Source organism: Peromyscus maniculatus, chromosome 1 (assembly GCF_049852395.1).
Source record: "Peromyscus maniculatus bairdii isolate BWxNUB_F1_BW_parent chromosome 1, HU_Pman_BW_mat_3.1, whole genome shotgun sequence".
In the NCBI taxonomy this organism is placed as follows: domain Eukaryota; kingdom Metazoa; phylum Chordata; class Mammalia; order Rodentia; family Cricetidae; genus Peromyscus; species Peromyscus maniculatus.
Window position 1 is genome coordinate 168,521,420 of NC_134852.1, and position 15,172 is coordinate 168,536,591.

A 15,172-nucleotide genomic window follows, 5' to 3' on the forward strand; every position below is an offset into this window, starting at 1 on the left:
TACTTCAATAACAACAAAAAACTTCTGTGCTTCAAAAAACCACCAAAACTGTAGAAAACAATTAAAAAACATAAGGTTTATCAAAGACTGAGTAGAATGCACAAAGAACTTTGGAAATTCAACAACCCATTACACAAGCTGGAGAGCCTGAGCAGACAACTCTCCACTGAAGATATGCACATCATTAGCACACCAAAAGATTCTCAGCAGGGGGCCAGGTTGGCAAGCCTGATCTTGGCACTCACATGGAGGAAAGAGAGGACCAACTTCTGTGTGCTGTCAACTGACCTCCACATGCATGCTATGGCACACTTCTACCTCCCCAGAAGCAAATAAATGTTTAAAAAATAGCATCATTATCAGTCACACAAGCCTCAGTGAGAAGCCAGTTTATACCCACTAGGATAGTCAGAACAAAAACCACAAAACAGTAATTGTTATAGGGAATATTGAGAAATTCTCACACATGCTAGAATGAAAAATGATAAGAATGAAAAATGGTGGAGTCACTTTAGAAACTAAAATTTTAAAATGGTTGAATCTATGAAATTATTAGAGAGTGAATTTTTTAAGACTAAGTTTGATTAAACATAATTATCATGTAACTTAGCAATTCTACTCCTAGGTATGTATATATAAGAGAAATGAAAAAGTGCAAGCTTACAGAAATATGTACACAATGAATATCATCATTCTAGTCAAAATGTAAAAGCAATCCGGATTTCAAGTAAGTGACAAATAAATAGGTACAGCATAACAAACCCATGCAATGAATTATTACTTGGTCATAAAGAGGAATAAAGTGCTGGTACATGTTACAACACAGAGAAGCCTTAAAAACACGCCAAATGATAGGGATTTAAGGGAGCTGGAAGAGAAATGGGGATGAATATGGTATTTCATTGGATACATGTATGAAAGTCTCATAAAGAAGTAATTATGAAGTAAGTCCTTAACCAATGCCACAGAGTATGATTTTGTGTATATAAATGTTATAGGCAGAAAGCACACTGACATTTATACAGAATTAAAACAGTGAAGATGGCATGAGAGACTCTTGAATTTGACCAGGTAATGACTACAACTTTATCTACAAAGTCTGGTATTATTTTCTTAGATTTTCTCTTTCATATCCTATCCTGCCAAACGCTGTCACTCTAAGTCTTACCTCTGTTGTCTCAGTCACCTCAGCTTTAGTGACAAGATCTGCTATGGCATATACAAATCCAAGATCCAATCTGAGATCCATTTCTTGAATCAACACTTTGAAATACCTATATTAAAATGTGGAAAACATGAAAAGATTTTCAAGTAAATACATTAAGGAAATTAGATGAAATAAACTGGAATTTTGAAACTTGGGAATAAAGGAATGAATGCAATGAGCCATGCTATATTGTAACAGCAAAAAACTCAAAATATGAAAATGGTCACAGGAAAGAAATTCACTTATGACAAAAAGTTATGGAACAGATCATTACATAGCAACAATAATGAACAAACAAAAACGATATGTGGCAAATCATTATATTTAAATAAAAATTTTACTTAAAAAAGCAAGTTCTAAAATCTTTTATACTTTTAAATATTTTGAGAAAATTAGACATCAATTCAGCTAGCTAGACAGATGGCTCAGTGATTAAGAGAACTCACTAGCTGCTGTTCCAGAGGATTCAGGTTTGATTCCCAACACCCACTTGAGGGATTATATTTGTCTGTAACTCTAGTCCCATGGAATCCCATGCCCTCTACTGCCTCAGCAGGCACCTGACATGTATACGGACAAGACACTCATAAAGTAAAAATAAAGGCAAAACTTTTCAAGAAAATTGGAAACTAAAAATAAAAGCATGTTTAGCCATACAGACTTAGTAACTATATATATATTATTTATTTTTACATTTTATCTCTTCTCAGTGTGCATGTGTGTGGGTATGTGTAGGCAGTTCTCTCCTCTCACCATTATGAAGATTCTAGGGATCAAACTCAAGCTTTACGAGGCTTGTGCTAATGTCTTTATCCAATAAGACATCTCACCAGCTCCATAATACTGCATTTTTTTAAAGCAATGGAATAAGTACAGTTTATCCCAGTGATAAGTAGGAAGAAAAGAGGGGAGTATCACTTAGATGGATGCTATGGTCCATAATCTGCTTCACAGAATGAGTGAGTTGTGAGTAAAGATGGAAATCTTACTTTTGTTGCTGTTTCTAAAACAATCTATGTTCATTATAAGTAAAAACAGAAAAAATGCATATAAAAGTAAAATAATAAAGTACCCAAGATCCAGTTTCAGCTATTGTTAGCCTCCAGATACAGTATAACTAGAATCTTCTCACTTGCTAAGATCATCAACTACTCAACAGATTTTATTTTACCTTTAAAATTTGTTATCTCACACTTAAATATTTGACTCACCTGAAATTTAGTTTTAACAAGAATAAAAATATTCAAATGGTCAGACAAAAAATTAAATAAACACAAAAGAAATGTATGAAGCACTTACTTAATGCGTGATATTTGGGAATGTCCTGCAGATCTCATGACAATACTAACATCTGTAAAGGGCTTTGGTGCTGTGAAGGTTAAAAATATGATTATGCTCATCACATTTTAAGCCAAAGGATGGGCATTTTCTTTCAATTTAATATATATGTAAATAGAAAATCAATTATGTGGTAAATCAGCAGCATCAATTAATGACATCCACAAGGTCATTTAGTCTTCATTTCAGATCCTAGAACTACCTTTAGCTATCTACAATCACTTTAAGGATAACTACTTACAAAAATTAATGACTTTTAAATTAGAAGTATGGATTAGAATCATCAGCAAATTGTGAAAACATATTCTAGAGACTTTCATGGTTCATGCTTCTAAGGGATTATCATATGCATGTAAAGTGGTTAAAAGATTTGCAAGAAATTATGAAGAAGAGCCACTAGAAAGTATGAAGTTCATGATATGGAGTCTGTGGTGAGAACAAGAAAAGGGAGGCAAAGAGAGGTGGAGTGTAAAGGTAGTAAGGAACAAAGAGAAAGTATTGTAAAGAGGAAGAAACAAGGAAGACAGAAGAAAAAACACCCAAGAAGAGAGAGAAAGGTTGAAGAAGGAGTGTCAGTTATTTTCATCTGGAGAACACAGAACTATTCAGAAAAAATGCTAAATCTAGGGGTTGGAGAGATGTCTAAGGGGTTAAAAGCATTTGCTGCTCTTCCATGCACCCACACTGGGCAGCATATGACCCATAATTCTAGTTCCAGGGCATCTGATGCCCTCTTCTGGTCTCTTTAGGCACCAGGTGTGCACACAGTGTATATATACACTCTCAGGCATACACATAAAGAAAATCTTAAAGAAATTAAATCTAAATTTTCTCATTGTTTATTCAGTTCCTAATATTTTTAAATTATAGGTTATTAATTAGTTTACTTATCAGCAATATGGTTTAAACTTCATATTTCAACTCCAAACTTCAAACTCCAATACATATATTTCTTTTTTTTTTTTTTTTGGCTTTTCGAGACAGGGTTTCTCTGTGTAGTTTTGCGCCTTTCCTGGAGCTCACTTGGTAGCCCAGGCTGGCCTCGAACTCACAGCGATCCGCCTGGCTCTGCCTCCCGAGTGCTGGGATTAAAGGCGTGCGCCACCACCGCCCGGCCCAATACATATATTTCTAAGTAACCTTTCCCTCAGCATTCACATGATGTTCTGTTGAATAACTCTTAGTCCTTCAGTAAGCAGTTTTACTATCTAATAATCTAGAAAAACTAAACTTGAGTATGCTCCCTTTATAGCCAAAAGCAAAACAAACCAAAAGAGAAACAAAACAAAACAAAACACCTCAACTAGCCACACAACTATTTATAATAAAATCTAAAAAACACAAACCTGAGTCCATGGTGACAGACTTTGGAGGTTTAACAGGGTAAAACACGAAAGGAAAAATAGCACCATGAATCTGGTTTTGGATCTAAGAAAATGAAACATGAATCAGTATACAGAATGTCACATATACAACCTGACCAGAATAATAGAATTTCAGAACTAGAGAGATTCAGACTAGTCAACACATAGCTGATACAAGGTGAAGATTCAGTATCTTCCTTTCTCGTCTCCAACTTCCGTCCCTCCTTTCTTTACATACTTTTTATCTTTTCTGTACGTTCTTTCTTCTCTCTTATCTTTCTTTCTCTCTTTTTCTCAAACTATCCCTCCATACTCCATGCCCCTTTTCCTTCTTAGACACAGAGTCTCATTCCAAAATCCAGGCTGGCCTTGAATTCATGGTGAAACTCCTGCCTCAGTTTATCAAGTGCTGGGATTATAGACATGTGCAATCCTGGTTTCTTTTCCAGTTTCTCAGTGTGCTTTCTACTCATTGGCTTCCATCTTGCCTTCTTCTTTGGCTTTATACAAATAAAACAGACCAGGGGAACATATCTGGGCTTTTACTGTTTTGCCTTCATTTCCAGACTTACCTGTATTCTATAAATCTGAATTCTGAATGATGACTGGTGTGCAGATGTGTTATACTCTACTTTTAGTGCTGGGAGGTAATTTCTCCGTAAAGGTATCTCATGTGGTTGCAGAATTTTCATATCATTGCCACTAGGTGTTAAGCGAACCTGAAAAAAAAAATATTACCCCCCACAATGAGATACTTCTTTTTCGACCATTGATTAAGATTATAAATTTATATGAAAATAACTTTAGGATATAGTAATTTAAAAAGTTGCCGGGCGGTGGTGGCGCACGCCTTTAATCCCAGCACTCGGGAGGCAGAGGCAGGCGGATCTTTGTGAGTTCGAGGCCAGCCTGGGCTACCAAGTGAGTTCCAGGAAAGGCGCAAAGCTACACAGAGAAACCCTGTCTCGAAAAACCAAAAAAAAAAAAAAAACCAAAAAAAAAAAAAAATAAAAAAAATAAAAAGTCTACAGAAGAGGGTGCTGGGGTCAGGGAAATGAGTAGGAGCAAAGCATAATGGTATATATTTATGAAACCCATTACTTTGCTAACTCAAAAAATAAATTAAAGCTGAACATGCTAGTGCATGTCTGTAATCTCAGTACTCTGGAGGCATATGCAGAGGACTGCTATCCTCAAGGACAGCTTAGTCTACATGGTGAGTTCTAGGTCAGCCAGGGCAAAAGTAACCAAACCATAGCAAACCAAAAGAACAACAAAAAAACTTTCAAGAACAGATTTAAGATTCAAATCTTTATGTTCATATCCATAAAATTAATAGAAATATTCACATAAATATTATGGGTTCGCTTCATCACTTTTTATATTTAATTACTCAAACTGACTTTAATAAAATAATGCAAATCTTAAAAAAGATCTTGCTTCTTGTTACTTTAAAGAATAATTAGTAACTGGTATCTTGAGAATGTTCAACCTCTTAATATAAAAGCAGCTCAGAAGAATGTATATTAGTGCTAACCACATTCAATATATTTTGTAAGAAGTCAGTTTCTCCTTAAAATTCAGAAATAATTCAAACTAGAATGTAAAATTAAAAGTTCACATCAGTACTTTTTAAATTTACCGGAATGTTACTGTCCAGCTCAATAACCTTGTCTTCCAATGGTGAAGACTCCAAGTATTCCTTCAATTCCTTCTCCAGCTTCTCATTGTGTTTTACACTCATTGGTCTCCACCTTGCCTTTTTCTTTGGTTTTGTCTCCCAAACCACATCAGAACTTACATATGAAAGCAGAAATCACAGTATTAATTTATAACAAATAAACCAGTGTATCACATTAATTACAGAACCTCCACCCTAGTTTTCCAATAGCCTCAGTTGTAAGTAAGCACATTTTCAATTTAAAAACATAAATTTACTCAACTAATACTTATTGAGTTTTTATTCAGGCAGTGTTCTAAGTAGGAGGAAAATACCACTGAGCATCCCTGTCATTCTTCATTTTCACTACGGAGTTATAGATAATAGTAAACATGAATAAATCAATTTGATTATGTAGGAGGGAAAATGCTTTTGAAATAAGAAGATGTAGATAGTCTAAGACAGATTAGCTCCCAGAAATGGTAGGAACCACTGTATTAAAATGGAATGGTCTGTTGGGCCTCATCGACAAGGTGAAATTTTTGCAACCTTTAGGGAGGCAAAGAGGGTAAAAATATTTCAGATATGTGAACAGCTTTAACAAAGACCTTAGAGCAGTAGACAGTTGTGGTGCACGAAGAACAGAAAATAAAAAATACTAGCATGGTAGGAACACACTAGGAGTAGAGACAACAAAGGCCAATGAGAGGCCAAATCAGGTAAAGTCTTTTAGAAACAGACTCCGAGTTTTATTCTTCAAATATTATTTCTAATATTAATGCATCTAACCTTGTAATGCCTATATAGGCTACTTCTTGCTTGGTGTAATTATTGACAAGTGAAATTCCAACATCTTGTAAAGCCAATACAATTTCTTGCTCTGCTAACTCTGCCTTTTCACTTTCATATGTTACTTTAAACACTTTTGGATCTTCAGTGAATAAAATAATACGCTGCAAGCCTTCAAAGAATGACACTAAATAAATGACTTTCGTCCCCACACTTATAGGTGTCATCATATCCTAAAAGAAAAGAAACCAAAAAAGGGAATCAGTTTGTACCCAACAAACATTAAGTCTATACTTGACATTTATATGATGAGAATATGAACAGCCTTACTTTCTAAAGCACGGGGAGCAAACTAAATGAACACTTGCATATCATTTGGAGAAAGTTATCACTCATAGGAGCTATTTTAGACAATTCATGACAATCCACAGAATGAATACTTGTAAATACCTGGAAGATTTCCTCACTAAAATAACCAGATATCAGCTGCTACATTATAATATCATTAATCATGAAGTAAAATCAGTTGCCTAAGTACAATCAGATCATAATAAAATCTAATTTAAAGTCTTATAAACTAAACTAACAACACAAAATATTTTTTCTACTTCATTTTAACTCTATGGTTATAGTACATATTAAAGGTTGTTTAAGCCTCAAATTCACATTTCCTTACACAGCTATCTCAGTTGTAAGCCTTATAAAGCATTGAATGCATCTACAATCACAGGGCTTATGAGTTTGAGGCAAAAGGATTGCCAAAGGCTGAGCTAACCTGTGCTACAGTGGGAGCCCTTGTTTTAAAATATTAAGACAAACATATGTAACAACAAAAAAAATAAAACATTGATTTTTTTTTTTCCTACAGGGCTACTTAGGAATCTCCTTTATAAATACTGTGTTGGGAGCCAGTGAAATGGCTCAACATAAAAACACTTGTAGCCAGGCCTGATGACCCAAATCAATCTCCAGGACCTATATGGTAGAAGGAGAGAACTGATTCACATAAGTTGTCCTCTGACCTCCACAAGGTGACCTGTGGTACACTTGTACTTCTATGTGTTTGCGCGCACACACGCGCGCGCACACACACACCTACACATATAACACATAGATTAAAAGGTAAAAATAAATGAATAACATTGTATTGATATCTGATCTTTAGATTCAATGATAAAACTAATGCAATAAATTAAGTTAACCATAAATTCTAGTTAATAAGTATTCTGATTAATAGAAAAGTTTAATACTTAATTCACATTTATGTTACAATACACAGAAATTAAAAACTGAAGTTACCACAAAAGTACTACCTAGGTACCATAGCATAAGCTACAAAAACGTCTCAAAATACATAGTACTAGAAGTACAGAGAATTAAGAAAACAGGTATTTCCAAATAATTTGAATCTCTAATGTGCCAAATTTCAAACTTATTTTTATAAACGTCAAAGTATTAGTATTATTTAACTCTGCAATGTAATAATAAAGAGATCATATAGGCCATTAATCCCAGTATTTGGGAGGCAGAAGCAGGTAGATATATGTAGTTTGAGGTCAGCCTAGTCTATATAGCACATTTCAGAACATCCAGGGTTATTTAAGAAGTCCCTATCTCAAAAAACCAAACCAAATCAATCAAACAAACAAACAAACAAACAAAAAAATCCCCAAAACCTGCTAATCAAGAATTTAAAAAAAATCAAAGTTAGGCTAATTATATGAAATCTGCTTTAAAACAAAATCAACTAAAGCCCACACTGCTATAATAGACAATGGGGAAAAAAATCCAGCTATTTCCCAACATACACATCAGGCAGCTCACAACTATCATATGCATTCAGTTTCAGAAGATCTGCCACCCACTTCTGATGTCCATGGGAACTCATATGCATATGGTCTACATACGTAGTATGCAGGCAACACACCAACACATAAACGAAAATCTAAAACAGTACAAGTAGTATGAAAAGACAAACTGAACACAGAATTTCTTATTTGGTAAAATACTTTTTATTGAAGAAAAGTATGCAAAACAAAAATGCTTATAGAGGGCTGGAAAATGGCTAGTGGTTGGTTAAGAGCTATGAAACTGGTGATTTCGGTCCCTGAAATGATCATCATTTGTTTTTACAGCTTCCACTGAGAAATGAATTCTTTTAGTTTAGGCACCTTATAGAGTTGAAATCCAGTTAAGGTAACTATCAGTATGGGGCAAGATACTTAAGAGGTGAATGCTGCAAGACTTCTTCAAGTACACCAACTTTTATTAACAGTAAAAACAAATGATGATGTAAACAAAATCGGACTTGTAGTTCTTGGTATTTTTGGAAAAGATCAAGTGTGACAGGACTAATTCTGTACAATGACCACAAGGAATGATTACACTCTGCTGTTTCTTCCAAATGCCAATTCTTGCTATGGGCTTACTCCTTTAGAGAAACAACAGGTTGGCTACTGGCTTCCATTTCTACTTAGCTTCTGGTTGGAATTTGAAAAAGGCAAAACTAAATAAAAGTGGCAAAAGTTAAAAACAATTTCAATACTGTTTTTTTAAAATCTTTGCTAGCTTTTACAGAATAGCCAAAAACAGTCCTTAAAATCAACTAGGGGTAAAAGAATATCTGCACCAAAAAACAAAAAGGCAGCTGAGAACCCCATAATGACCGACTTAGTACTTACATCCTTATGTGTTACTTCACCATGGCTTTGCCCACAACTCCATTTCAGCTTTCTAGAGCCCACTGGATCAGCCCATGTATAATAAACCGCTTTTCCAGGTGGAAGGGAATCTTCTATTTCACTGAGAGAACTGACATTAAGTAATAAAAATATGTAATAGATTAAATACAATTGATAAATACATAAAAATCCTAAATACCATTTCATTCTTATCCCATTACTTGAAATTTATAAAAATTCTAATTAAGACTAGAAAAGGTTTTTTCCCCCTTACACAATGAAAAGAGCAAGTCTATATGATCTTTCAGAATGTTATTATCTCTTCCAATGAAAAATGTATTCTCTAAGAAAACAAGAATATTTCAAACATTTTTCTGAGAAAATAAAGACCTTCAAGAATCTAAAATTAGTATTTTGTTTTACTTTAAATTATAGAAATATATTCTAAAAGTACTACATAGAAGCTGGAGAGGTGGCTCACATGTTAAAAGTATGTGTAGCTCTTCTACAGGATCCAGGCTCAGTTCCCAGCACTCACCTCAGGAGACTTACAACAACCTGCAACTCTAGTTCCAGAGGGCCAGACACCCTTTCTGGTCTTTGAGAGCAACTGCACACATATAATATGCACACCCACATACACAGAAAGACAAAAAGTCAAGTTCAAAAGTAGTACAGATCCTGAGTTTAATATCCAGACTCAAAACTAATCAAACAACAGTAACAACGAAAAGTGAAAATTAATTAGAAATGAGGCTAGTTTCACATATCCACAAATAGGACAAGTTATTTTCCAAATTATTAGATAATATATATGTTACAATATTATGGCAAAGGACAGGGGATATGGATCCATGGATTAAGTGCTTGCAGCATTAGTGTGAAGAACAGAGTCTGGATCCCTAGAGAGTTTCCGAGAGCCCAAACTCAGGACGCAGAGACAAGGGATCCCTTCGGCAAGCTAGCTAGCAAGATTAGCCAGAATCTACAAGCTCCTAGCTCAGCCAGAGACTCACCTCAACAAATAAAATGGAGAGCAATTGAAGGCACAAACACATGCACAAAGCAAAAACAAACAAGGCAAGAGATAAAATTCAGTTACAATTATTAAAATGGGTTAAAGATTCTTATTAAAAGATAAACAACCAAACCTAATGGCACAACTATGTAATCCCAATAGTTAGGAGGCAGAGGCAAGATATTTTTGCGTTTAAGGCTAACCTGGGCCACATAATAAAACTCTGTGTCTAAACACTGGGAGAAAAACACTAAATGAGAACATTATAAAGATGGAAATGAACAAAATTCTAAACACATGTTCATCGAAAATTATGTTTTGAAACAATTTATACTTGCCACAGTGCTAAAAGTTAAACTGATAGGTAGGTGAAAGAGAAAAGGAGCATGGAAAGGAATGCATCAAAATATGGAAGTGCTGGGATTAGAGAGATCATATATCTCTTTTGATTGTTTGCCTACTGTAGAATTAAAACAAACAGTTATGCTATATACAGGACATGATAGACTTACTTAACAAAATCCTAAATATACATAAAACAATCTTACCACTTTTTAAAAAGGAACTCAAGACACCAAGAGGGAACCCCCCCCATCCCCATAGGTGTTCCTCATGCATCAGAGGAAAAAAAATGAAGTAAACATGTTCATTAGCAGATAAATTCCTCTTTAAATGAAAAACATCAGTTTAACTGTAAAATACTTCTCATAAAAAATTTAATCAAGTTTTATCTTTGATAGCAATGAGAATTCAAAAAAAGGAAAACTAAGAATGTTAGCTATGTATTTGTATGCATCTTAAACATAGAGAAATGAACCTTGCATGCAAAGGTGTAATAAAAAACTATGTACAGCATTTATAGGATCACAAAGAGCTTCTTCAGCAGTCAGGCCCATCATACAGGGAAACATCCAGAGAAGAGAACCCAGAATGTTCAGGAAATAAAGACTTTAGTTTTGTAGTGTAAGAGGCACACCACTGAGAAAAGTGCTTAGAAAGGTAGTCTAGAAACACTGTTTTATTAAATCAACAATTAGAACTGTATGTCAGGGAAGGAAGTATGCATAATGCACTAAAACTAACAAATGAAAATAAATAAAAAACCAAGAAAAAGCAAATTTGAGGCAGCCTGGAGTCACAAAGTAGAGGAATATACACCTGTATTAGCACCCCTAAATGATGTAATCTTGTGGTTTTTGCCTTTAAAAACTGAGCTTGCAAAGGGGCAGGCACCTCCTCCAGCCTCTACTGTGTTGGATGGCTTGACCATGTCCCTGCCCTCAAAATGCTTCAATAAACCTTGCTTTTGCATTTCCGTGAGCTCGTGTCTCTGGTGGTCTCTTCAAGCCCAGGGCACATCAACCTAAACCGGCTAGTCATAAATTACTGCATTGTGACAATCACCTTACCTTTGCTTGTACTGAACAAGGTCATTCTTGGTATGATTTATTAGTAGGAATGTAGCTGCACCATCATGGTAATCTGAAAACGTAATTACTGTAGAGTGCTCAGCCAAATTAACTTCTGCAATAATTCCTCCAAGCTTAAAAGAAAAAAATTTAATGTGATCATCTTGTTAAGAATATTAACTGATAACATTTAATAATAAAACTATTCATATGATAGCTTATGCCACATTAGGTTCCAAATGCAGCAGGCTTTTTCTTTCTTGGGCCACCAACCAGCTCCCAAATCATGACATGGAGACTTAGATTATTATTTATGAATGCTTGGCCTTAGCTTATGCTCAATTCTGGCTAACTTTCTTTCTTTAACTTAATCTGTTTCTCTTCATCTACATTTTGCCTCAGGACCTTTTACCTTTCTTTCTGTATGTCATACTCTGTGTCTGCTGGCTGGTGACTGCCTGGCTAGCCCTGGGCATCTTCCTTTCTTTCTCCCTCATTCTCCCCTTTCTTCTCTCTCAAACCTAGATTTCTCCTATTAATTATTCTCTCTGCCAACCAACCACACCTATCCTTTTCCTGCCTAGCTATTGGCCGTTCACCTCTTTTTTAGAGCAACTGGCTACCTTAGGTAGGCAAGGTTAAATAGCAACATATCTTTCCGTAATTAAACAAATGCAGCATAAACAAAAGTAACACACCTTTACACAGTTAAAGTAATATTACACAGCATAAACAAATGTAATACATCTTTGCCTAGTTAAAATAATATTCCACAACATCTCTATGTATGTTCACTATGGTAAAACATCTTAGAATAGTTTAGGATTCTGTGAAGAATTAGAAGACAATCCATACTTTTGTTATTTCTGGCAAACAATGAAACTCTATTGCATGCACATGAAATTTCAAGTATATTCCAGTGTTTATTTTCTAGACATGCTCACAAACTTTCTATATGACAAATTATTTTATATTTGTTTCACCTTTTCTTTTATAAATAGAAATGGTGGTTAATTTTTAGTAAAAAAGGAAAATCATCAGGAAATTATTTGTTACAAAAAGCAAAGTGTAGCACACACACACACATATATGTATATGTGATATATATCCTCCCCTCCCCTCCTCTCTCCTCGCCATTCTGACTGGGAACTGAACTCAGGACCTCTGGTCTAGCACTAAGTGCTCTTAACCCCTGAGCTATTTCTCCTCCTGCTCTTCTTGTTAGTCTTTCTTGCTCTTCTCTCTCTTCAGCCCAGGTTTCTCCTATTTACTCTCTCTGCCTGCCAGACACACCCATCCTTTCTCTGCCTACCTACTGGCCCTTCAGCTCTTAACCCAACAGGTGCTTAGGCAGGCAGAGACAAACAGATGCAGCACATCTTTACATAATTAAACACACATCCTTGCATCATTAAGCAAATGCAGCATGAACAAAGGTAACACGCTTTTAAACAGCTAAAAGTAATAGTCTGCAGCATAAACAAATGTAAATACATTTTTGCGTAGTTAAAATAATATTCTACAAGTCATTTTGTGATGTGATTTGCATATATATGCAAATATATACGCAAATATATATATATATGTTGCTGGGAATTGAACTCAAGACCTCTGGAAGAGCAGTCAGTGCTCTTAACCTCTTTTACATTGGTTCTGTGTTTCTTATTTAATAAGACGGTTGGTTACATCTACATCTGGCGCCCAACGTGGGGCTCGAACCTACGACCCTGAGATTAAGAGTCTCATGTTCTACCGACTGAGCTAGCTGGGCAACTTTATTAACATACAATCAAAATCACATTTCAGTACAATTAGAATACCAACACACACACACACACACACACACACACACACACACACACGTTTTTCTGATGATACATGCAAGATAATGATCATGAACATCAAGGAAAAGCACTCACCTCATTATTCAGACGCAATAAAATACAACTGTCTTGCTTGTTAAAATGTATCCTTTTGGGAGGACCTTCACTCCTTTCAACTCGAATAAGAAGAATATTGGAGGCATTCTCAGGCCAAAAGGGGATACACTAAAAATAAATTACACATATTTAAACAGATCTCATCATAAATACTATGTCATTTAATAACCTCAGAGAGCAGCAATTAAACTTTTCTGCCCACACTGCTGCCACCCAAGAACCTTCAAGACTCAAAGTAGCAACAATAGTAATATAAGCTTTTCCCAATGAGAAACCAAGTATGTTTAAAATGATGTGCATTCTAAATACCCCCAAGCCTGATGTTCCGTAAGAGTCCTAGTTTCAAACTGTATTTTTAATGTTTAATAACATAACATATAAAATAACAATACAGTGTCTTTTCTAACTATTAATGCATTGGATCTCTTGAGACTGGAGAATATTCTATATTTCTTTTAAATTTTTTGGTTGGAAAGTAGAGCTTAACAAGACGTAATGGTCATGATCATACATCTTAATTATTGTAAGTCAAATTAGAATGCAAAATTTTAAGCAAGCAAAAGAAAATTTTTCTTAGATGAAATTGAAAAAGAAAAAATTAAAATTGAAAAACTGTCTACAGATGTAGTTTACAAAAGGTGATAATCAGGATGCAACAGTATCTTTGAGTGATAAAATATACAAGATGAAAACGTTAAAAATTAAAGTACAGAAAAGATATGCTTAAAGTATATTAAAATAAAAGAAAACTATAGTTAGCAACATCTAGATATATCTAGAATTCTATATCCAAAAATTGTTGTGGAATAATCCTTTATACTTTGTGAAGATATGTCACTGGGAGTGGTTTAATAAGAAGCTAAATGGCCAATAACTAGGCAGGATTTTCAGGGCAGAGAAAATGCTGGGAAGAAGGCAAAGACGCCAAAGAGATGATAGGGATGCAGAGAAAGCACCATGGGCTTTACAAAGTAAAGGTAGTCGAGCCATTTAAAAGATCATAGAATAAGATATGAGTCAAGTTATAAGAACTAGTTAGAAATAAGCCTAAGCTATTAGTCGAACTTTCATAATTAATAATGTCTCTGTGTCATGATTTGGGAGCTTACGGGAGGGACAGAAAAAATCCACCTACATATGGTACCCAATGTCTGGCCACCTATATCCACATAAGGCCCAAGAAAGCTTAAAAAAAGACACAGCTTCCTGATGACTGTGGTCTCTTGGGAAGGGTCAGTTTTAGTGGCATAGAGAGGGGCAGCTCTTTAAGAGGCTCTGCTAAAAGCACTGGGATGGGGTTTATGAGAAGCAGTGCACTACTGTGTGGCATGAGACTTGGTAGAAATGCCTACAGCAGTGTGGACACAGAACCTTCCCAGAGGGGGCTATAAACATGGGGGTGGTAAACATGGCTCCTGTCATGAGACTAGGTCCTCAAGGAAACAAACGGGGTGGAACCAGAGACCAGCTCGCCATGAGTTAAGCTGTGTGGTGGTTTAAGTTCTGTCCTCAGGAAGATAGAAAAGGTTTACAGATACGCAGTAAAGAAGGTTCAGATGGTTAAAAACCTCTAATCAGGTTACAGCGTGTTTAACAATGTGTATAGGCTTACAGAAAAAAAGAAAAAGGTATAGACAATCAAAAAAAAAAAAAAGAGAGAAAGAGAGAGTAAAATAACAACAACAAAAAAGCCACGTAGATATAGGAAATAGAGAGTCTGGACCCTGTATGTTACTGTGCTGTCTTTAAATTTTTTGAATGGTGAT

At 35.2% G+C, this 15,172-nt stretch overlaps 1 protein-coding gene across 11 annotated transcripts in view; it reads right to left on the reverse strand.

The window, feature by feature from the left end:
- The window catches only part of Vps13a (vacuolar protein sorting 13 homolog A), a 230,136-nt gene that overhangs the window by 43,879 nt on the left and 171,085 nt on the right, over window positions 1–15,172 (reverse strand). For all 11 annotated transcript variants that reach the window (XR_013047707.1, XR_013047706.1, XR_013047704.1 and 8 more), the window contains exons 51-59: window positions 13,386–13,514; window positions 11,467–11,600; window positions 9,040–9,169; window positions 6,359–6,591; window positions 5,552–5,705; window positions 4,482–4,628; window positions 3,892–3,973; window positions 2,507–2,576; window positions 1,169–1,274 (exon numbers count right to left, since the gene is read on the reverse strand). Coding sequence is in view for 6 of the 11 variants with exons in the window: in XM_006970140.4 (XP_006970202.1) it covers window positions 1,169–1,274; window positions 2,507–2,576; window positions 3,892–3,973; window positions 4,482–4,628; window positions 5,552–5,705; window positions 6,359–6,591; window positions 9,040–9,169; window positions 11,467–11,600; window positions 13,386–13,514 (1,185 nt within the window). In the remaining 5 variants the exon portion in view is untranslated. The remainder of the gene's footprint in view (window positions 1–1,168; window positions 1,275–2,506; window positions 2,577–3,891; window positions 3,974–4,481; window positions 4,629–5,551; window positions 5,706–6,358; window positions 6,592–9,039; window positions 9,170–11,466; window positions 11,601–13,385; window positions 13,515–15,172) is intronic.